This window comes from Lissotriton vulgaris, chromosome 4_1, assembly GCF_964263255.1.
Source record: "Lissotriton vulgaris chromosome 4_1, aLisVul1.2, whole genome shotgun sequence".
NCBI lineage: Eukaryota > Metazoa > Chordata > Amphibia > Caudata > Salamandridae > Lissotriton > Lissotriton vulgaris.
In genome coordinates, this window is record NC_141691.1 from 147,746,135 (window position 1) to 147,770,844 (window position 24,710).

The window sequence follows — 24,710 nt, forward strand, 5'->3', positions numbered from 1 at the left end:
AAAAAAAGTAGTAACCACAAAAATTTAAACAAATCAGTCGTAAAACAAATCAACAGGTTGATACGTGCCCAGTTTTTGAACTTTTCAATTACAAACAAAAAGGAAATTAACAGACTAAAAAATCAAATAAGGCGAGAAAAAACCAAACAGAAAAAACTGAAACAGGACACAAATTGGATTGAAATCCAAGAAGCGGCCAAACAAAAAAACCAACGCAAATATTGGGCCCTGATTGCAGTAATGACAGGAACCAAGAAAAAGCTAGAATCAACTCCTGTCACAGAAGAAGATTGGGAAATCTACCTCCGAGAGCTTTACAGTCCAAACAAGTTGAATAATAATGGCGAAGCTGAAATGCAATGTCTGGGAAAGAATGATACAAAAATCAATAAAACGACGGCATTGTCTGTCTCAAAGTCAATAAGATGGGCAAGAAGCACTAACGCATCGGGACCCGATCAGATACCTATTAAGGTCTATCAAATAGAGAATAAAGAGTGGGGACGGCTACTTTCGCCACTATTTAACTATATAATCGACAGCGGCACAATACCAATTTCCTGGAAGGGGAGTATAATCATTCCAATTTATAAAAAAGGAAAAAGAAACATTCCGGGAAATTATAGGCAAATTGCCCTCATGGATGCCGCTGGCAAGATTTTCGCTGCGGAAATATTGGAACGGCTAAAGACTTGGGCATTTTCCCTGGGCTTAATCCCCAAGTTCCAGTCTGGATTTCGTCCAAACCACGCAGTGACTGATAATGTAGCCATTCTCCAAACAATCCTGGACAAATATGTAACCGGGAATAAACAAACCGTCTATGCAGCATTCATAGACTACTCGACGGCCTTCGACCGAGTAGACAGACCAACTTTGTGGTTAAAACTGAGAAAAATGGGCATCCCAGAACAGCTATTGCTCTTAATAATAAATCTTCACAGTGACACTTGGTGCCGTATCCAAATGGGGAGCGATAAAGGTCTATCAAAGGTAATTTTCACTTCAAATGGATTAAAGCAAGGGTGCCTCTTGGCTCCTATTTTATTTTCTTTGTACCTAAGTGATTTACCAAGTAATTTACAACAATGCTTGAGTACACCGCCAAAGATAGCCAATGAGTATATTCATTCCCTGCTGTATGCGGACGACATTGTCCTGTTTGATCTAACTCCATTTGGACTTCAAAATCACCTCGACACTTTACACCAGTATTCTAAGAAAAACTTCCTAATCCCGAATATCAGTAAGACCAAAGTGGTTGCTTTCTCTAAACAGAAAAAAAAGGTGAGATATGAATGGAAGTTGGGAGGGGAGAAAGTAGAGCAGGTAAAGGAGTACACTTACCTGGGCAGAATTTTTTCCCAAAACCTGAGGAACAACAGCCAAATAGATCATTTAAAAAGGAAAAGCGATCTACATGCTGGGGCATTGTCTCGCCTATATTCTGCCACGGGTCAGAGGCACTTTTCGGCTCTGATTCAAGTTTATCGAGCGAAGATCCCACCTGTTGTCTCATATGCTACGGAATACATTCCCATCCATCAATGGACATATATGAACTTAATTGAAGGAAAAATTCTAAAAAACTTATTAAAGCTCTCAACATCCACTCCAGTACAGGTGTTGAGACTGGAATGCAATATTACAAGTGCCTATGCTGTGGCCGTAGCTAGTATCATAAGGTGGGCTTATAAACTACTCCATTCAAAGGAAGGCACTCTCCGAAATTTATTAAAAATTGAGACATTTAACACCGGTTCCAGCAACCTCACTTTTTTAAAAAATTTGCAAGAGGCTTTTCAGCTAGCCAAAATCAGTCCAGAGATACTGTCTACGTGGTCTCAAGCCCAACTCAAACTATTTTTAAAAAAATTCACCCCTAAATTGAGTTACGACATTGATTATTCACACTGTGTTAGTTTATCTATGTATAAAACCTACGTAAACTCCCATGAATATAAGCAATACTTACCCTACCTAGACTATACCCTTATTCATGGAGCAAGACGCGTAATCATGATGTTGCGTCTAGGAATCCTTCCAGTACTAACTTTTACTTCTACTTGGAGATCAGAAAAGACAGCTACATGTACCTTTTGTCAGGGGGGCAATCAGAATTTGGAACATCTACTTTTTATATGTGCTAATACAGAAATTGTGAAGGCAAGGTCACTATGTCTTACACCTATTTATCGATCATGCAAGATCATAAATTCTAAAGACTTTTTATTAATTTGTAAAAACCCCCCAAATGAATACGTTTGCTATAAAATTTTTAAATTTCTGAAAATCGCACTGAAAATGTACTAAATGTGATTGTATAATGTATATATTTTATTTTTGTGGTCCTCAATTGAGTACCGTAACAAAATAAACTTTTTGACTTTTGAATCGAGGATCCTCTGTATCCCCATAGGGGTTTTAGACAGCAGCAGGGTGTCATCTGCAAACATAATTGCAGGCACCCTGCTGCCATTCAGTTTGGGGGCGTCGGTATAGTCGATGGCATTCAGGTGGGCGATTACCCCGTTGACGAAGAGGCAAAACAGGGTCGGTGCCAGCACACACCCCTGCCTTACCCCTCGGTCAACGGGGAATCTATCCGTAAGTGCCCCGGACCTCCCACATCTCACTCAAGCATAGTTGTTGTGGTGTAGTCTCTGTAAGATTAATAGGATGTCCGGGGGAACGCCCATCTCTGCCAGGACGCTCCAGAGTTTCCCTCTGGGCACCAGGTCGAAGGCGGCCCGTAAATCCACAAAAATTGTGTAGAGACTGCCGCCCTCGAATATTGCTGCCCTCCAATAGATGATGTTTAATCTAAATACCTGGTCCACTGTAGAAACTCCCTTCCTAAATCCCGCCTGGTAGGGGCTGAGGACACCCACCTCTTCCGCCCAGTCCTGGAGCCGATTCAGCAATACTCTGCCAAACAGTTTCTGTGCTACATCAATTAAACTGATGGGTCTGTAGTTGGCTGGGAGGAGAGGCGAGCCCTTTTTGAATATGGGCACCACCTCCGCCCCCAGCCAAGTACTAGGGATTTCCATGCCGCTAAGAACTCCGTTAAACAGAGCGGCAAGGTAGGGGGCCCAAACAATGGGCTCCTGTTTAAACAGGTCCCCGGGTAGGCCATCCAATCCTGGCGCCTTTCCCGAGGTGAGTCCTGCTATAGCTGCAGTGACCTCGCCCAGAGTTATTGGATCCCCCTCATAATCTGGCCAACCAACCCCAGTCTCAGTGGTAGGTTCTCCCGGCTCAGAGCTGTAGAGGGACTGAAAATGTGCCTGCCACACCCCTGGTGCGATGTTTGGCTCAATTGCCGACTGGAGATTTTCCGACCCCCCACTCACTATCCTCCAAAACAGTCGATGGTCTTTGATCGCTAGGGCCTTAGTAAGTTCTTCCCATTGATTTTCCTCCCATTCAGCTTTAGCGTGGGCAACGAGTTTTTTATAGGCCCGTCTACTTTCTCTTAGCTTATCCCCCCCTAGCCCCTCCTTGATAGATCTAAGGAGTTCCCCTTTTGCCCTTCTGCAGGCTGTGTTGTACCATGAGGATTTGCAATGCCGCCCCCTACTTGAATTCCGTGTGTTACTAAAGAGGTTAGGGGCGACAGCTTTTATGAGGTCCTCATGAGCCTTATATAATTTAGCCTGGGAGTCTAACTGTTTGAAGGAGGGTCTGTGAAGGAGGCAATCCACTGCATCAGCGCGCTCTCTCAGCACACGAGGCTCCCAGCGCCAAAACCCACTCCTCGCCGCACCCGCTCCGCGGGTGCCGCTTCGCTGGTGAGCCCCGGTGTGTGCAGCTTCGTGGGAGCACTTGGAAGGTCCGTGGCGGCAAGGCGGTAAGGGGCGCGAGGCACCAGCGGGGCTGCGAGCGTGCAGGGACTTCATTTCCCAGAAGTCCCTGCGAGACCAAGGAAGAGCTTCCGGTCCGCTCTCCCTGCTGGCCCGCCCACCAAAGGACTTTTAAAAAGCGTACCTGCACTTCCCAATTCGTGGGACACTAACTGTTTGAAGGAGGGTCTGTGAAGGAGGCAATCCACTGCATCAGCGCGCTCTCTCAGCACACGAGGCTCCCAGCGCCAAAACCCACTCCTCGCCGCACCCGCTCCGCGGGTGCCGCTTCGCTGGTGAGCCCCGGTGTGTGCAGCTTCGTGGGAGCACTTGGAAGGTCCGTGGCGGCAAGGCGGTAAGGGGCGCGAGGCACCAGCGGGGCTGCGAGCGTGCAGGGACTTCATTTCCCAGAAGTCCCTGCGAGACCAAGGAAGAGCTTCCGGTCCGCTCTCCCTGCTGGCCCGCCCCCCGCCTAAACCGCCACCTACAAAACACCACCGCACTCCCGCAGCGCGGGACGCAGCCCGGGCTAAGACTGGGCAAAGACAGGGCCGTTTTAGGCCGTTAGAGGCTGTTAGAGACTGGGCTGGGCCACCCCATTTCGATGTTCGAGTCGACCTCTGAACTCCAACCCAGCATGGCTACCCGAGAGTTTAGAGACAGAGCAGCCAAATCAAAATTAAAAAATGGCACACTGGACGATTTCATCACCAGGACCCACACTGCAATTGATAACGAAATAACCAAGATGCAACACAGGGTGTCACTAGAACTTGAAGCTGCCAGACGACTGTCAGTGGAGTTGACTGCCGCTAAAAAATCCTCCCTTGGCCATATCGCCTGCGCAAAAAGTCCTGAACGTCCGCTAGGTCCTACACCCATCCTGATCGTTACCAATGCTGATATTCACGACACAAAAGTAGCAAGATTACCCTCATCACAGGGGAACCACTTAGACAAAACAATCTCCCCCCCACTCACCCAACTGGGCGAGAATGTAGATCAAAAGGAAGGCTGTGCTGAGGGTGTTCCCTCAACACTTGAACCCTCCTTTGCCCTACAAGAAAAGGATGGTAGCCTATTCAAAGCACAAAAGCACACACATAATAAAAGGAAACGCAACCCTACTTCGGCATACTCTAGAAAAAAGGCTAAAGTAGCGAAGGCTCAGCTACCAACCAAGGCACTTCCCCTTGATAAATCGCCAACACTGCAATCCTCAACTCTAACAACATGCAGAGAAGGCACCTCCCTTCACACAGCAATTATACAGGAAAACAACGATCTCACCATAGAAAGCGATGCTGCAGGAATCCCCCTATGTTCCATCAAAGGGAAGGATGTTGAATTTCTCACTATTGTTTGGGAAACATTAAAAAAACTACTCACCCCAATAGAAAAGAGATTCACACACTTAGAGACACAGCTTCTAGAAATCGAAAAAAGTATAATAAACCTGGCAACTGTCACTATGCAGAATTCTAATTCCACATGTACAACTATAAACCTTCCCCCAGCCGTAAATTTGGACTCTACCACCGAAGCAGCAGTAATCTCGCGGCCTCCCCCCAAAGCTAAGAGACCAGGTTCGACTAACATACTTCCAACTGCCGCATGCTCTTCCCCTAACACTCCTAATACTATACCCAAGGTCAAACCAACACCCAAACCCCGAACTAAGGCTAGTGTCATCAATCCTCCTAGTGGGGCAATACCATCCACCTCAGCCGCACCTGCCCTAAGTACATCTGCCCCGACCGAGCACCCCAATGTTAGACACAATGGCCAGAGCACTAATCCTCTAACATCGCAGAGAGCTAGTACCAGTTTCATTCGATCAAGGGGATTTGTAGATCTCCCCCCAGAGGTTAGCCCCTACGTTGTGGTGCTAACTGGGGTAACTGAACTGGTATATAATCAGCACGAAAACTTTGACTCTCTCAAGAACAAGGTGATCCACTGGTTGGAAACCAACAAACCAATCCCCAACCATTTAAGGAGCAAAATCCTCATGGTACGGAGGGTACCCTGGGTAGGGACTACACAAAAGACCTCCCCTGGAGATTGTGTGATACTCACCTTTGAGGACTCTAACACAGCTCACGCCATTTACTCATGGACCAATCATAACTCATCTACAACAATAATAGCAAGACCACTCACCTTTTTCTACCCACCACGTCCCGCAATAGCTCAGGGGGGGAACTGGAGCAGGATGCAGTCGCGGAAACACACTTGGGGAGCTCAAAGTAACTGGTGGGCAGATACCCTTGGAGGTTGGAACGGGATCCCGACCTCCAATAGATATGGGTGTCTCGAGGAGGTGGACTGACTTACACATCCAGCAAACACTACACCTCCCTCACCCATTCAAACTAGCAATCACACTCACTCTCCAGACAATGCACCGTCAACCAGTACTTTAGACACACCTACGATCGGCTCTCTCCCATCAACACCACTACACACAGTGTCAAGTGACCTTAGCCTAGGGGCAGTTAGATATACTAATTGCTCTGCTATGGGCGAAATTGCTGACCTCAACCAGGGGTTGAATATTAAACTCCCCATTCCACAGAGCCACACACCAAACAGCGCTCCACTTTATACTGCCCCACCCAACCAGTGTGGGAAATTAGTAGCATTAGGGCACCGGGGAACATCAAACATCAGAAGTACAACAGAGACTCACGGTACACTCTCTATTCTATCCTGGAACGTGGCTGGGCTAGCAAATAAACTAGACACCCCTGACTGGAGAGATTTAGTAGAGAGCTATGACATCTGCCTCTTACAAGAAACTTGGGCCAGAGAACAACCCAGCCCCCAGGGATTTGCGACCTTTAGTATTGAAGCAAAATGGGGGGGCAAAGGCCGCCCCTTAGGAGGCCTTTCAACCTGGGTGGGGTCCCACCTGGCATGTAGGGCCACATCCATGGAAACCAACTCTTGTGACTTCCAATGTGTCTCCCTAGATTGGCCATGCGGAGGGAAACTGGTAGTGATAAATTTTTATTCAAGGCCAGTTGGGGTTGCTGCAATATCGGGTACAGTGGAAGACCTAGCATACTTTCTCGATACACACAACTTTTCCTCCCCTCTAATAATAGGTGGCGACTTTAACAATCAATTCGAACCACTCCCCGCCTACGTGGAAGGTATATCTGCCGATGAGGATGAACTATGGGATATTCCCTCCTTGGCAGATGTAGTCACAAAGACATGCTCCCCCCTTGCCATTCAGATAACGTCCCTCACACTCAGTCACTCTCTTAGGGCATGCAATGGCCGGATGGAGGGTGATATTCCCCCTAAAAACACCTTTAACAGGCTGGGACACGAATCAAGGATTGATTATATAATGATACCTACCAGAGACTGGAAGAGGGTGAAAGACTTTAGAATCATCCCTAGATATGATAGTGATCACAATCTGCTCACACTAAAGTTCGAGACCCCCTATCGTCAGCTAGAAAAGGTAGATCCCAATGCACCACCCCAGTCCGACCTAGTGCTAACTAGTAACAGACGCAAAATCAAATGGACCAAACTGCTGGAAAATCCATCCAACATTGAAAGACTCTATGCTCTAACCGCACCTGCCCTGGAAGAAGTAGAGTGCTGTCTGAACTCACTGGGGGGCGAATCAGAGACTAACACCATGAGTAGCCTGGACCCTCAGATTCACTTGGCTGCACTCGGGAACATCCACTCAGAGTTATGTATCAACCTTGCAGACATACTGAACCCAGTGACCAGGCTTCGCAAGCCCAAAAAGAGAAGAGCGACTTGGTACAACTCCTCCTGCAGACAAGCGAAAACTCTCCTTCTCGAATCATTGAAAGCCCGAGAATCTCCAGCCGAAATCAGGGAGAAACGTCTTTCTTATAAATCTGCCCTCCACACCGCAAAAATAGAATGGGACGAGGAGAATTGGTCAAAGATCACAGCCGCCCTCGCCTACCAAGACTCGCGGACATTCTGGCAAATTGTTAGGCATGGCTCGCCCGAACCTCTTGCAGCTGTCGAGGCTTGTATTGCACCTTCCGTCTGGGAGGAACATTTCAAAAACCTATATCTCCCACATAACAGCGACAAGGGAAGTAGCAAACATGGTGGAGAGTCCTCTGTCGCTACAAACTGGACAACTGGGATCGAGGGCTTCACTCTAGAAGAAATCACACTGGCAATCTCCTCCCTGTCTGCTGGTAAGGCGCCGGGCCTAGACAGGCTACCAGGAGATCTCTACAAACATGAACCCAGTGTTTGGGCCCCCTATCTAGGGGTACTATTTAACGCTATCCTGAAGGGCCTGTCAATTCCATCCACCTGGCCAGGGGCTGAAATCGTGCCAATTTTCAAAAAGGGTTCGCCCCTGCTCCCTGCAAACTATAGGCCCATAAGCCTAATTGATGTTTCCCAGAAACTCTTTTCGAAACTTTTGCTAAACCGCCTACACGAGTGGATCAGGGACTATAACATCTTGAGTCCCTTCCAGGCAGGTTTCAGGGAAAAGGTCTCCACAGTGGACCAGGTCTTTCGTCTGTCCATGATACACTGGAAAACAGTACTACTAGAGGGTGGCAGCCTCTACACGGTATTTGTGGACCTAAGGGCAGCGTTCGACCTGGTACCAAGGAACAAGTTGTGGGAGGTCCTTGACAATTTGGGGGTCCCTGATGGTCTCCTGAAAATGATAATACGCCTCCACTCTAAAAACTACGCCCAGGTTAGATGTGGCAGGATGGGAGAATTGTCTGCGAAGTTCCCCGTTGGCAGGGGGGTGAGGCAGGGTTGTGTCCTTGCACCAACCCTGTTTTGCCTCTACGTCAATGGGGTAATTGCCCATTTAGCAGGTGTAACCAACTCCGATGCACCGAAATTGGCCTCCGAGAGGGTGCCAGCCATCATGTTCGCAGACGATACACTGCTTTTATCAAAGTCGGCAAAAGGTATTCAGTGTACCCTTGATGGCTTTGTGGACTTCTGTGGAACCCATGGGCTAGAAATTAACGCAACAAAGACTAAATTCATGGTCTTCAACCCACCACAGAAATTTCATTTCCGTCCCAGCATCTTACACACCAAACTAGAAAGGGTAAAAACCTTTGAATACCTAGGAATCATTGTGAATGATAAATTTACCTGGAGCTCCCACCTGGAAAAAGCGGCACTGAAACTGACCCAGCATTCGGGAGGTGTAATGAAGCTCATGGCTAATAATAAATCCTCGGTCAGGCCGATTGGCCCCCCACTACAGATCTATAAATCCCAGGCCAAGGGGGCTGCCCTCTATGGATCGGAACTCTGGGGCCACGTAAATACATCCAAACTACTGATGGTGGAAAACAGATTCATTCGTAACCTTGTAGGGTTACCATTGAGCACCCCTCTCGTCCCGCTGAGGATGGACCTTGGCTTACGACCACTTAATGAGGAGCTAGCTCTACGCCCACTGGCTTTTTGGCGTAGACTATGGTCAACCCCTGAGTTGGATAGCTACAGAGAAGGTTTACGAGAGATCCTAGCCACACCAGGTGCCGGAAAAATCAAATGGCTCGTCCACATTAAGCACGAACTGGTGGCCGCAGGGCTCTCAGGCATGTGGTCCGACCCCCAGAACGAGTGCCAAACCCTCTCAAAAAAAGATCTAGCCAGGTCCTATCGAGAACTTAAACTCTCACAGACCCTCAACCATCCAGATCCTGGGTCCTTGACAGAGTCCTTTTTCTCCCATAAAGCGAATTACAATATGGAACTGACTCTAGATAAAATTTATCCCAATATACTGAGAAAATTATATCTTCAGTGGAGGCATGGCTCTCTTCCAATTAAATCTTTTACGGCCAAATGGAACCATGATCCCAGCAGTACATGCCCTGCTTGCAGAACCACCGATGAAAGCGAGCTCCACATTCTCTTCTTTTGTCCTGCCTACCAGGGGATTCGCAGGCACTGGATTCTCCCCCTGTGCAGGAACTTGGGATTCTACAAGTGCATGCAGGCTTACAGAGTTTTAAAAACTGATATGTCCCACCAAATTGTATTTGCAATGGCCAAATACCTGGGCGCCCTTTGGTTCACCAGAAGGAAATATCTCTAAACTGTGGGCTGAATATGGTTCTGTTGTACTACATGCAGGTTTCTTCCAGTAATGTTTTTATGCATTTTTTATGCGTTTTATATTCATTGTACAACTCATTTTAACATATGTGTAACGTGACTGTCTTTTATGGTAATATTCTTACCGAAATAAAGGTTTTTCAAGTCAAGTCATTATTCACCCCGGTATCCAAGTCCCCCACAGTTTCCAAGATGGGAATTATCCCGTCATAGAGCCTTGGAAGTTTCTCCTTACTTGCGAGCAGATGCTCCCACCTGATTCTTCTCCTGTTGTTTTCCAGGAGAAGTTCAGGTTTGCTCCCCTCCAAAGACATCGTGGGAGTCTGGAGACCAGGGTGAATAAGATCAAGCTCAAGTGCATTATGGTCACTATCTAACCTTTCCGTTACCCTAAAGTCCCGGATGGTTGGCCACTTCACTATTTGGACCAAGACATAATCCAAGCGAGACTCTCTTCCCACTCTATTATAGGTGGTTCTGCTGGGTAAGTCAGATCTCATCCGCCCATTACAGGCTCTGATTCTAAACTTTAGGGTGAGGGCTGTGATTTGTAATGCAAGGGGAGTCCATGCCTTCGGGGGGTAGCTGCTACCGGGGGCACTGACCATCTAGCCTCTTCTTCCATTGGGAACCCCTCCAGAAGACCTGGCAATGGCTCAAAGTGAGAATTGAAATCCCCTCCCACCACATAGGATAAGTCACTTGATAGCTCAGATAGATAGTTCGTGAGTTCATCTATGGTAGGTGATTCCTTGGCAATTCCAACTGGCCTGGAATAGATGTTAATTAAGACAAGTTTAGCTTGGTTTGGCCAGGATAGTAAAACGACAAGAATATCATCGGAGGTGGCCGGTAACCGTATTGCCTCACAGCCTAGGTGAGATGCAACCCAGGTTGTGAGCCCGCCTGACGGGCGACCTTTGCCCTCCCACCTAGCTGGGATAAAATATGACTGATAACCTTGGTGCCCATAGTCTTCTCTTGCCCAGGTTTCCTGAAACATACAAACGTCTCCGGTCTCGATGTAGTTTGCCCAGTCTTGATCGGCCAGTTTGTTAGCTAGTCCGGCAACATTCCACTAGATTAATCTCAAATGTTCAGGGGTGTCAATTGCTGTGCCAGAAGAGTGGGCGGAGATGGTTTCAGATGTTGGAACAGTCGGTGCATCAGGAGCATTGTCAACAATAAGGCCAGATGGCTCAGGGGGGCTGCAGGAGCCATTGTCCAGAGTCACAGGGTTGTTAGTGGGCAGTCAGTCAACCCCGTCCAGACCGTTCAAGCAGTTAAAGCGGTTAAAATGGAAATAGGGTGTGTCAGGTAGCTGAAAATTTGGGCGTTGGGCATAATCTTTGTGTCTGTGTCTACGTTCCACCCTTGTCCAATCTCCATGCGGCAGGTCATAGTGCATGCGAATAGGAGGAAAGAAAAAGGAGACTGGCAGGGTCTGTATTGTAGAATCCAATGAACGGTTCACCCCTTCACAAATATGTAAAACAGTACCCAGGTCTTTGAAGGTTACCAAAATACAATCCCCTATTATTGTTTTTCTCGTCTTCCCCAGCCAAGGCACCCTTCTGACCATAATGATCTCGTTGTTGAATTGTGGTGGTAGGGGTCGATTCCAATTCAGCCATTTAATGACTTTTTTCTTCAGGGATTGGAAATCTTCGTTTTCTCCTCTTTGTAATTGGGGAGCACCTGCTAAAACCACCGTTAGCCTGTTGGCTTCTGGGGGCAGATCTGGTCTCCGTGGTCTTTGGGCGGGCCGGGCCGGAGAGGGAGAGGAAGTACTAACAGCTTGGGGGAGCCCAGAGTTGGTCCCTGTCTGTAGACTATGGGGGGCAGGGTCAATTAACTGTGGAGGCATATTAGTTGGGGTGTTTCGTGGGGCCGGAACTGAAATAGCCATAAGTGGCTGCAAGGGGGGGGCAGTGAGAGCGCCCTGGGGGGGTCCTTTGATGGCACCCTGTGAGACTCCTGTATTGGGTAAGGTACCTGTAGGAGGATTGGGCCCCACATTTTTAGATTGCTTACTAACTAAGGTGTTCAAGGTAGTAAGAGTTGCCTCTAAAATGGTAAGCCTGATCTCGACTTTTTTCAAGCTTTCACTAATGGGCTGCAAGAGTGAGCGAAGTTAGAATTCTATACTCCCTGGAGATGTGAGAGAGGGGGCTATATTAGACGAATTAGCCACTGGGTCACTGTTGGTAGCAGCATTGATAGCACTTGAATCCTTAGGGGAGGTAGCGATATGCACAATATCTCTGTCCCTGCCAAGGGGGAGTACGGTTTTATGTTTTTTCCCAAAATCTAAGTGGGATAGTTTGGTTTTCCCCTGCCCCCCCCCCCCTTGTCTTCCTTCTGCGTTTGCTAGGTGGAGGCCCATGCAGGTCCACCACAACACTTTGCTTTGGCTTACTTTTCTTACTTTTGTTCAGCGGGGGGGGGTTTGGGTAACCAAGTCAACTGCCATATTGGATATTAAGGATGGAGTGATCTCTATGTTCTTTTCAGGCAGTATACCAGGGGTAGTTAGGGGTTCCCGTATTAGTAGGGGAAAGTCCTCTTGGGTTGGTAGATTTTGGCTATCAGTGCAGGGAGAGCGACCAGGTGCATGTGATGACAGCGCAGGGACTCCTGGGCAATGGAGTCCCTGTACCTCACCTGGCGCTCGCAGCCCTGTTGTCCTCCAAGTCCACCGCAGTAATCCTCAGGAAGCCAAGCCAAACGCCCAGGCACACGGGCGAAGCGGGACCCGCGCAGCGGGTTCCGCGAGGTCTCCTCACAAGGCAGCAGTCACAAAAGGGCAGAACGGCACGTAGAGGGCTCTCCCGCCTCAGGCAGCAAACAGCAACGTCTCCCGCAGACGCGCTGATCCACAGTCACCTTTGAATCGGCGCTCAAGGGGCGGTACAAGCAGGGAGAGCGACCAGGTGCAGGTGATGACAGCGCAGGGACTCCTGGGCAATGGAGTCCCTGTACCTCACCTGGCGCTCGCAGCCCTGTTGTCCTCCAAGTCCACCGCAGTAATCCTCAGGAAGCCAAGCCAAACGCCCAGGCACACGGGTGAAGCGGGACCCGCGCAGCGGGTTCCGCGAGGTCTCCTCACAAGGCAGCAGTCACAAAAGGGCAGAACGGCACGTAGAGGGCTCTCCCGCCTCAGGCAGCAAACAGCAACGTCTCCCGCAGACGCGCTGATCCACAGTCACCTTTGAATCGGCGCTCAAGGGGCGGTACAAGCAGGGAGAGCGACCAGGTGCAGGTGATGACAGCACAGGGACTCCTGGGCAATGGAGTCCCTGTACCTCACCTGGCGCTCGCAGCCCTGTTGTCCTCCAAGTCCACCGCAGTAATCCTCAGGAAGCCAAGCCAAACGCCCATGCACACGGGCGAAGCGGGACCTGCGCAGCGGGTTCCGCGAGGTCTCCTCACAAGGCAGCAGTCACAAAAGGGCAGAACGGCACGTAGAGGGCTCTCCTGCCTCAGGCAGCAAACAGCAACGTCTCCCGCAGACGCGCTGATCCACAGTCACCTTTGAATCGGCGCTCAAGGGGCGGTACAAGCAGGGAGAGCGACCAGGTGCAGGTGATGACAGCGCAGGGACTCCTGGGCAATGGAGTCCCTGTACCTCACCTGGCGCTCGCAGCCCTGTTGTCCTCCAAGTCCACCGCAGTAATCCTCAGGAAGCCAAGCCAAACGCCCAGGCACACGGGCGAAGCGGGACCCGCGCAGCGGGTTCCGCGAGGTCTCCTCACAAGGCAGCAGTCACAAAAGGGCAGAACGGCACGTAGATGGCTCTCCCGCCTCAGGCAGCAAACAGCAACGTCTCCCGCAGACGCGCTGATCCACAGTCATCACAAATTACTTTCACCGGAATGCTGATCTACCGCCCCCTGGGGCCGCAGGAGAATGGGCGGCAGCTCTTCCCGAGTTTATTTCCCCTTTTCTATTAGAAGCGTCCATTTTTTCAATTTTAGGAGATTTTAATCTGCACTTCGATGACCGTACCTTTCCTATGGTGGTCAACCTTTTAGCTGATTTAGAGTCCCTTAATGTTCATCTTTGCAATATAGGCCCCACACATTCAGCAGGCCACCAATTAGATCCTATCTTTGCCAATTTTAATAACCTTATATGTGAGCCGACAATGCCCTTACTATGGTCCGACCATTATCTGATTAGCTTTAAAATCAAACTGCCCAAAACTACAGTGTCAGATAATCCTGAGAATTCGTACTATAGGAATTGGAAAAAACTCAATATAGAGGATCTTAACGCCCAGTTAACAATTTTGAGACCTAATTTCTACTTAGAATATCTCAATACTAGGGACCAGGATATAATCTATAACTGGTTAGCTAAAGCGGTAGAGATAGTCATTCCTCTCAAGAAGAATAAACGGAAATCTAACAGACCTCCAGTACCGTGGTTTTCCGGAAAGCTAAAAACAGAAAAAAGCAAATGTAAAAAACTGGAGAGACAATGGAGGAAGAATTATGACATGGCCAGCAAAAATGCCTACAAGCAAGCCCTGAAAGCCTATTATCTGCTATGTAAAATAACAAAAGGAGATTTTATCAAAAACACGATTTTAGAGGCACAAAACAACTCTAGAACTCTTTTTAAGGTGTTGAAGGATCTGGCGGGAGCTACAACGCACCCAGAACCTCCGACGCTGTCCCCAATACAATGTAACTGCCTGGCGAAATACTTTAATGACAAAGTAGCTAACATCTACTTAGCCCTTGGCGGTGATGATAGTCCTAATCTAACCCCATTAATCAGACAGACAGGATATCGCGATTTGCCGCGAAATCGGCACTTTTTTAAAAATGCCGCGATTTTTACCAAAGTGCCCGCGAAATCGGCACTTTAGTAGAAATCGCGGCATTTTTACCAAAGCCGCTATATCCTGGGGGTCTAATGGTTGTAATCCTGTTCATGGGATTAAATCCGAGGTTAGGCAGCTAAAGAGTTACGTGCTGCTCGCTCAGTCACACTGTTAGTAGTTGTGCCCTGATTCGTTGGAGCCTCAGATTGACCATGCAGCATACCGAGCGAGTCCGCCGGACCTCACCCAGCCGACTGTGTGCGGCAACTGGCTTTCATGCCACCCGCGGGTCCCTGCATCGGGGTCTGGGGCCAGAGAAGTCATGGCGGCTGGCCCTTCATACAATGGTGGCTTGCTCTGAGTGCGTGCACCTCATGAACAGGTATTTATCATTCTTTTAGGATAATATTTTTTTATTCATCATAGGGTCGTGACTGTTATCTACAGTTGAGCCTGCTCAATAAGTGCGCTGGACGGGCTAAAGGCCACGGGCTGGGCTGCACATTTATTTACCGTATTTAGGGGCATTAGACTTGAATAATTAATGGCGCAAGGGAGTAAAGGTGAATCTGGAAGCCGGCGGACAGCAACGAGTGAAAACATAACAAGCTTTTTTCTGAGCACCGTCATTAAAACGGCCTGTTGCAGAAGGTTACAAGGCCAAGAAAATCACAAGCAGTCCTGTAGGCCGGCGCGTCAGGCCCCTATCACCACACTGTAGCTGCAGCCCATGGCCCCCCCACCCAGACTGTCCCGGCCAAAAACACTTTCTGTGTCAACCTTGCTGAAGTGATTAGGGAAGCACATATATCATGAGATCCGTTTAAATAACATGAAGTTAAAACCAACGTTAGTGGAGCTCAATTCTTCGTTTGCCCAGGAGTTTTCATGCAACTAATACAAATGTCAAGATAGCTCTGGTGAATGATGGAGGGCTGGGGCAAGAGCAGCTTTTATTGAGTGACAGTTTTCCCATAAGAAGATGAGCCACGCTTATTCTCAAAACTCTATTTTATGAGAATTAGCTGTGAGTTACTGTTTTTTATTTAGTTGTTGCCCTTCCGTTTCTAGTGGTTTACAGCAGTTTTAAGATATTCCTAAAGTTTCTTGTAGCTCAAATTGGTGTAATTTCTGATATTTATATGTTTTCCTTGTGGTCATTGCTTGATTTTGCTCCCCAGAAAGTGTCACTCATAGTCGTTGAATGTCACTCATATTTATAGTAAAATTATGAAAATGTCACACATATGCAATCTGAAACCTTGGCAGCTATGTATGTCGGCCCACGAAGCTGCAAACATGCAGCAAAATGCCCCGAACCCTGTCTTGTCAGTGGGGGACGAACACACCTGATGTATCCCACCCACAACTCCCTCATCTGCTCTCTAGGTGCCCAGACTTTTACTTACACTTTCTTCCTTGGGTATACCGCACATCCCCACAATTCGGTTGTTCCCACCCAGGTGAGTAAATGCTAGCGCCAGGTGCTGCCTCCAGGTTGTTGAGTATGAGGTGGAATTGGTGTGCAGATGGGTTTCCTGCCCGGAGAGCTTGAGGCTGTGATGGTAAGAAGCACAATATCGATTTCAGCCCTGCTATACTGGTTTCTGCCTCCTGTGTGTGGCGAGCATAACTTGAGGGGCATTCGGAAGATGATGCATGTGGGGTAGATATCCTCGCAGCTGCGCCCGGCCTGGCAGTGGGGTTGGAAGTGAGCTTCTGACCCCACTTCTCATGCCACTCCTGATGCAGGGGGTGTTGTGCCCCTGCTGAGTGTTTTTAACTCCGCTGAGCTGCAAACACCTCCCCTGGGGGAGCGGCTTCTCTACAGTTAGGGGGCTGCGCATTCCTGATGGCCCTGGTGTTCTTCATTTCACCTACACATCATCTGATACAAGCATTCATTAATCCCCACCCACCAAATAAAATATATCTGGCAGTACACCCCATAAGAAGCATAAGGGCGATAGTATTCTTGTAGGCTAAGTCTTGTTTTATACGAGGATGCTTTTTTACCAAACATTCGCAGTGGCTGTGTTACTTCATAAAATTGTCTTTCACTTTCAGAGTTTAAAGCCTCGGTAATTTTTTGGTGAAATTAATGATATTTGTCCTACTCAGTCATTACGCATCTGTTATGTGACGAGTAAAGGGGTTTATCATCGTTCTTCGTTATAGAAGGTGAGGCCGTATGTCAACCTATAGTAAATCACATTAACATGGAGTAAGGAATACGATGCAAGCCGGTACATCAACCTGCACACTTGTCTGCAATATCTATTACTGCAATAAATAGCACATTTGCATATATGAGTTGGGAAGTAGAGTCCAGTGATAGCAGATGCTGCCACGGGTGCTAAAGGCGTGCTACCCTCAACCACCCTCAATTGACATCCACAAAGTTACCTTACGCACCCAAAGCTACCTCTGTGAGTGGGGGTATCACCACCTCTCCAAGCAGGGTAGACTTGCATCCTGAAGTTGCAATGATGAAACACTCTAATCAGCACACCCATGTACTGGATCCAGTGTTATGATCTCTGTCTTGTTACAGTGGTGCTGGAAGCCCGAGTTCCTTGAGCACACTTTGCAAGTAAAAGCTTGCAAAATGTGATCTCATAAAATGTGGGAAAAACTGCCAACAGTTGAAGAAGAAACACCAATTTCTGCATTAAACACCCCTTTCAAAGGTAAAAGGTATTCATATGGTAACTTTGCATAGCAGATTTATGAAACCAAACATTTTTAGTAATTCCAGGAGCTGGATACAAAGCTGTTTCTCCATTGTCTAGTAAGGTCCTGATGTCATCGGTGGCGGCGATGAGGGCAGTGCTGTGGTTGCTGCTCGAGGTAGCAGGTCAGTTGTTTGTTGACGATCATCACCGGGAACGGGAGCAGGGAGATGGGCCGGAAGTTTTTGAGGTCCTTGGGGTCCGCCTTGTGTTTCTTGAGTAAGGCGTTGATCTCAACATGCTTCCGTCTCTCCAGGAAGGTTGCTGTCTTGAAGGAGATGTTGATGACTTTCCGGAGATGTGGTGTGATGGCTGTACTGGCTTTCTTGAAGATGTGGTGTGGGCATGGGTCTGACGGAGATCCGTAGTGGATGGTGTTCATGATCGTGATGGTGTCGTTGTCGTTGATGTTGGTCCAGGAGAGTATGCGGTTGGTGCTGGTGGTGGTCGTGGGGGCAGAGGTCTCAGTGTTTGTTGGGGCGGTCGTGGCGTTGAAGCTGTTGTGGATGTCGGCGATCTTGCGGGCAGTCTTTTGCTTTTCGAGGGAAACAAAGTGTCTACATTGTAAATAAACCAAATATACATAGCTTCATGTTGTTAAATAACTAAAAAAAACAAGATATCTGTGTTTGTTGTAGGAAAAATGGCCAAATAAAATGCCGCAAAATTGCCGCTAAATTTCCATATTTGTGCCTCTAAATTTCCATTTTTGTGCCGCTAAATTTTCTAATCCATGCCGCTATATCCTGGGGGGGTCTGATTAATAGATGCAAGCCCCAGTGAGCTCAACGAGCGGGCAGATAATCCCAGGAAATTACTAACAGTCTGGCAGCCATTTGACCAAAACACATTTTTAGAAACGCTCAACACCATTAAATCGGGCTCCCCTAAAGACCCCATGGCAACTGAAAATTTTAAACAGCTTGATCACGATACACTAAATGTCATCAGAACACTATTGAACGCATTACTACGGGAAGCGGTAGTGCCAATTGAACGGAAGCACGCTATGGTAGTGCCACTACTGAAAAAAGCAAATTGTGATCCAGAGGTCTTCTCTAATTTTAGACCAGTTTCAGTTCTCCCCATGTTCTCAAAAATTTTAGAAAAACATGTTAATAAACAGTTGGCAGAGTTTATTAAATCCAATAACCTTCTACATCCCTCCAAGTCAGGCTTTAGAGCCGGCATTCAACCGAATTTACCCTACTAGGAGTAACGGAAACGATCCGTCAACAGCTTGACAATGGTGGCACGGTGGCACTCCTGCTTTTAGACCCGAGTGCCGCCTTTGACACCATATCTCATGAAATGCTACTTGAAACCCTAGAGGAAATAGGGGTAAAAAGTCTGGCCTTGGATTGGCTAACGAATTTTCTTTCAGATAGATCTTATCAGGTCTTCTCTAAAAATAATATCTCCAACATTTTAACCTCCCCTTATGGAGTCCCACAAGGGTCAATCCTCGGCCCACTAATATTTAATATTTACATCTCCCCTCTTGCGAGTATTGCAGAGAATTTTGGCCTTACTATCTTTTCGTATGCAGACGATACACAATTGGTGTTCTCCTTGTCAACAACTGAAAAAAATAACACCTCGTCTCTACGTTCGGGGCTACAGAACATGGCGAAGTAGATGAACTATTGATTTTCGGAGAACAAAAAGAGCTTTGGGGACCAACACACTGGCCCACAGAAATGGGCCCTCCGCCAGTAGCAGTCCCATAAGGCCAAAACAGCTTCGGTCTGCTTCGGTATTTTAAAATGGCTAAGAAAAATTCTGTGGCAACTTCCTGAAGGGGCCCAAAGAACTGTAGTGTAGGCCTTGATTGGCACAAGGCTGGACTATGGGAGCATTCTTCTCCTCTGTGCCAATAAAGAGATCTCGCGACGACTACAGGTCGTACAAAATGCGGCTGCGAGGGTGCTTTTACGGTTACCAAGGAGGGCACATATCTCCGAACATTTACTCAATTTACATTGGCTCAAAATGGCCATTAGAACCAAGTTTAAAGCGTTATGTTATATGTTCAAAATAAACACAGGAGAAGCACCAACGTACCTGCATAAATTGGTTCATAAATACATGCCAGTTCGCTATCTTAGATCAACACATTTGGCGAAATTTGTTGTTCCAAGATTTAAATGAGCACGAATGGGCAGCCGCTCCTTCGGATATATGGCGCCTGTTTTATGGAATTCTATTCCATTAAAACTACTCCTGGAACCTAATTATATAACATTCCGGAAAGGTATCAAGACATGGCTTTTCAACCAAAATTAGAATTATAGATGACTCCCCCTGGTTCTGTTTCCATCCAAGGCGCCGGGAAACCCTCAGGGTAGCTGTTGCGCCATATAAATGGAATGAATAAATAACTAAATAAATAAAATTAGTGACATCAAGGGAAAGTAGCCTACGGACTACCACCCTTTACTCCCCCATAAATTCACTAAATTTAGTATTTAGGGGAGTACCTGGCACCAGGAAAGCAGATTGTACCAACCTAAGTTAGAGCAAACTGAAGAGCCAAGAAAAGCAAGAACTGAGGAGCAGCAACTGACCTGACACCAACCCTGCCGACCTGCCAGCTGTGCCCGACAATTGCGCCAAAGACAACTCGTCCTGCAGCTGTTCTGCCTCAAAAAGCCTGGGAGGACTTCCAGCACTTTAAGAAGCAACCATGATCTCCAGTGGAGTGGCGGAGCTGCTCCCCTGCAGGCACCGAAAAAACGCCTAAGACTCCAGATCTCTGAAAACCCCAGTGCACCCGTGCCGCCCCCCAGCCCGAGTCGAAGTGGCCCAATGGTGACAGTGAGGTACAGAGACCCTCCAGAGTCTAATCCCAGCTTGGGCTTGCACAGAATGGGTTTGCACAGAATAGACTCCCAGTCAAAGACTGCAGCCTCTTTGTGCAGGCCCTATATATGGTGAGTGTCTCCCACAGTGAAAACCCAATGCCTCAAAACACCACTGCACCGAGTCCTACACAGCCTGAGAAGTGGACTGAAGGTGTACCTAGGTGCCTAAGCATCGTTAGACCTGAGCCCCCCCCCCCCCCCCTGTTGGTTCAGTGAGACTGGACTTCCCAGCACCCGCCCATCCCCCCCCAATCCCCCACCCTCACGTGCAGCCTCTTTGTCCCAGGGATGTTTCTTATTGAAATCAACAGGGCACCCAATGCCGAAAAGCACCTCTGCACCCGGATGCCCCAGAGGCTCCCAAGGTGACCTGTTGGTGCTGCCTTAGACCTTGCCCCGTTCTTACCTTAACTTCAGAAGATTGGTTCTGTAAGTCGCTGCTGAATATCGGTATGCAGTATGTGTGTTTTCCCTCATAGGATAACATTAACGCATTAGAAATAAAAGTGTACTTACCTGTTTTCTTCAAAATTGCTTTTTTTAAGTACTTACCCAATAATTTCGTTTTTGGTGTCTAAAATATGCATAAAAATGTATGCTATTTTTCTACATTGGTGCTGATGTTAAACACACTGGAGCGTTTATCACTGCTCACCGTCTTTGGCTTTCTGCTTTCCTTCTTTCTTTTTTCCATCATTTGAATCTTCATCTGAAGAATCTTCATCATCATCTGAGGACAGATTGGCTTTGATTTCTTCCAACAACATTTTCTTGGCAATTCTTTGAGGTAAGAAAACAAAAAAAACAGAATTACATTTTGTAACTTATCATGGTCAACCACCATTTTTTAACTATTATAAGTTTAACAAACTAATCCAAACTTTTTAAAAATGAGAGAAAATCTGTTTTTGTTTCTTGCTCCAGCTTATTTATCAATTTTGAAAACATTGTTGTGGCGAATGGCTCTGGAGAATATTTACAGCACGTGCCTGTTAACACGTTTTATATTGAGAAAGCAGAGACAGTGCTACACATTATTACAAACTTCATAGGAATGTCTAATTGAAATAATTTGGTTTCATCAGTTTTCAACGTAAACAGTCTTCCACAGAACTCCATTCGACCCGTAAATGTGTTCACTTATTTTTCTAAAGGAAACTACTATACTCCAATAATCACCAACGCACTCCAACTCAAAGAGGTAATTTACCAGAATGAGAGAAGGAGAGCTATTCCTTAATTTCAGATCTCCCTCTTAGGAAGACCTTTGCAAAGCTTTAACAAGCACTGAAAATGCAATATGTCTCGCCTTTAATTAAGTTAAAGCCATTTGCTTTGCTAACGGTATTGTATAGCAAAGCAAATGGCTTTAACTTAATGAAAGGCGAGACCTATTGCATTGTTAATGCTTGTTTTCATTTACTCCGTTTTTTACAACGTAGTTCAACTTCCCACAGTTTTCTAGCACTTTAAGATTTTTCACAACTGCAACCATTAGAGTCAAAGCTTCCCCCTCCAACCTTCCTTCGTCCCACTAGTCTTTGCAGGCAGAGTCGTCAGGTGACGTCACTTTACCGTACGTCACACTGTGCGAGGGATTTAACCGCAGCTGTCATTAAGAACAGGGTAAGAGAACGGTTACTCTTACATGGGAAAGTGTGAATTTAAGGTTGATGTTGATTAATTATTTAAATTTGTGGATATTAAACATCTTTAATTAAATCTGTTCTCTGGTCTGCTGAATTTGGCAGAGCTGTCCCACACGTAGTCCGAGGTTGGTGCAGCAGAAACGAAATCATGCTCCGAGGCAGATCTAAATGTGTTTTACCATCTTGTGTCCACCCCTGAAGAGCTGCAGTATTTTAAGGATGTTCACCTTTGCCTATTGTGTGCCTAAAACGTATAGCAAGTCATAGCACCATATACGAAGAGACGCATATGGTTAATTGCAAACAAAATGGTTGAAGCGCAAAAGTGGGGCTTCCTGAGTGTTCTGCTTGCTACGGACCCTGCAGTGCCTGGAGTGCAGTTTGGTCGTTGGGCGGGTAATTCTGCTTTTTGCAAAGCAAGTAGTGCTGCTTCTTAAGATCACCATTAAGGGGACTTGTCTTAACGAATTATGTCTGCAGTGTATGTTGAGGTTTTGCTGGTGTTGAGAGCTCAGCAAACACAGGACCCCGTGGGTTCATGGGAAAGGGGACGAGCGGAGCCCGTGACTAATGTGATATATGTAAAGGGACTTAAGTTTGGGTCTTATTAGGCACGCTTGTTGGACAGGGAAGCGCTTGAGAGCACAGCCAGCTGCAGTGGAAACACGCTGAGGTGGCTGTGGTGCAGGATGGGGCTGTTGTGTGTTTGAAATTTAAGGCGGCAAGGCTGCCTTTCTTTTAAACCTAGTATAGTGAGGAGATAGGCTCAAGTACCGCTACCTGTAAACTAAACTACAGACTTCAAAGAGGAAGGCAAAATGAAATATGTGTCCTTGTGTAGCGCAACTGGTGTTCTTGTAAAGTGCTCCGATACCCAATACCTTGAGCTATAAAAACAAGCTTCTGATAAGAAGCTTAGTTGCCTTGACAATGGAAAGCTTGGGGCAAGATGGCGTCGGACTGTCCACTGTCCGTAGCTACGCGTCCATGTTGTTAGGTTTGGATGAATGGCGAGAGCAGCCATCTATGTCTATCCGTACGTGTGCATGCAAAGCTTTCAGAGCATCGATCGCAAAAGGCACTCACATGGCAAGTGAAGCGCTTGCGCTGCTATCAACTGGCGAGACCTAAAAAGAAAAGGAGAAGGTGGCAGGAAATTGTGAGAAGATCTAGTGAAGGCTACGTCAAAGAGACCAGGGAGGAGGCAAATATTTCTGTATAATGAGAAATAAATACCAAACTGTATTATTGAAAAATGGCATTTGGAGGTCCATGTCACATAACCCACTCATGTTTTTATTCCTTACTTGTGGCTTAACACAATGTCCCTTGAACCCCGTGAAGTAATTATCACCTTGTAATTCACAACTCCTAATGTGTCAAACTACAATCACGAAATGGAAAAAGACAGGAGATCAAAGACACAATTTTCTGCCTCCAGAGCGCAATATGTATGGATCTGACTACAGATTTGCTTAATCCTGAGCGCTGCACAGTTGGTTTTCAATTGCCATCCAAGAATATGAAAGCATACTTACAATAGACTAATGCAGTGTTTGGGGAATGTTCAATTAACAAAGCCAGATTTCTGAAAATCCAGAAATTACTGTAATCATTTCTTTAAAGGTTGCTGGCCCTTCTATAGATAGAGCGGACAACCAGCCCCCCGCAGCACTGCCTTTGTGGATGTGTAACGGACCTACTTATACAAGTAGGAAGTTCAACAAAGACTGTTTGATAAAAGAAAAAAATCAAAACTGGCTACCCGTCTGCCATGTTTGGACAGTCAAATTAAAAACTCCAAATGAAGGAATTGAGACAGCAGTGGCGACCTACTACTTATGAGCAGCTCATGATACAGCGGATAGTGTCATGCTACCGGGCCTGAGACAGCACTGACATATCTCTACTTCTGCACAGCTTACGATAGAGCGTATGGTGACACGCTACTGGGAAGACCAAGAGTGCGTACGGGAAGCTCGAGGCTGCCTCTAAGAAACAGTATGGCTGAAGCATGAGTGGGGATGACAGGCCACTCGAGAAGAACTATATTTAATCTAATGCAAGGCAGTTATGTACCTGCGAGTATAAGACAAGCAACTGGAAAAACATAGTGTGTTCTCTGAGAGTAAGAAGGACCACAAAGTGGCAAGTACTTGAGTATATTCCCATGGTGCTTACTTCATGCAAACATCTCCGTGACCCAACAGGAGACCGTGAGGAGACCAACATCCTTATCTGGCTTACAAGTGAGCTCATTAGGTAAACGTGTTAAATTCTTAACAGGCTCAAATAATGTTGCAAACTGAGCTATGTATGGCAGATGGTGCAGTTTCTAGTAAACACAAGTGACAATCCATGTGATAAAACCAAGCACAAAATCGAAATGAACAAACAAGACACCTAACCAAGCAATGCTATCCCACACTAACCCACGGTAGAAAGAGATTGACACTAAAAGGAATTGAGGCTGCGAATTATCGAAAAACAAGGACAGATGAGCTAAATTGGGTTTCCAAAGGTACAATGAGGGAAAACAGAACACGTGCTTAACACGGATTACCTTAATCTGCTATCTACGGAATCAAGGGTTACTCTTGAAGGAAAATACAGAGACAGCAGGGCTCGCTGATTGAACGAGCATTTACAATGCAACAGGTCTCGCA

General features: G+C 46.9%; 1 protein-coding gene across 1 annotated transcript in view; it reads right to left on the reverse strand.

The window, feature by feature from the left end:
* The window catches only part of ATRX (ATRX chromatin remodeler), a 1,771,102-nt gene that overhangs the window by 1,212,288 nt on the left and 534,104 nt on the right, over nucleotides 1-24,710 (reverse strand). Inside the window, exon 11 of the mRNA XM_086918408.1 lies at nucleotides 21,051-21,175. Within this exon, the coding sequence (XP_086774534.1) occupies nucleotides 21,051-21,175 (125 nt within the window). The remainder of the gene's footprint in view (nucleotides 1-21,050; nucleotides 21,176-24,710) is intronic.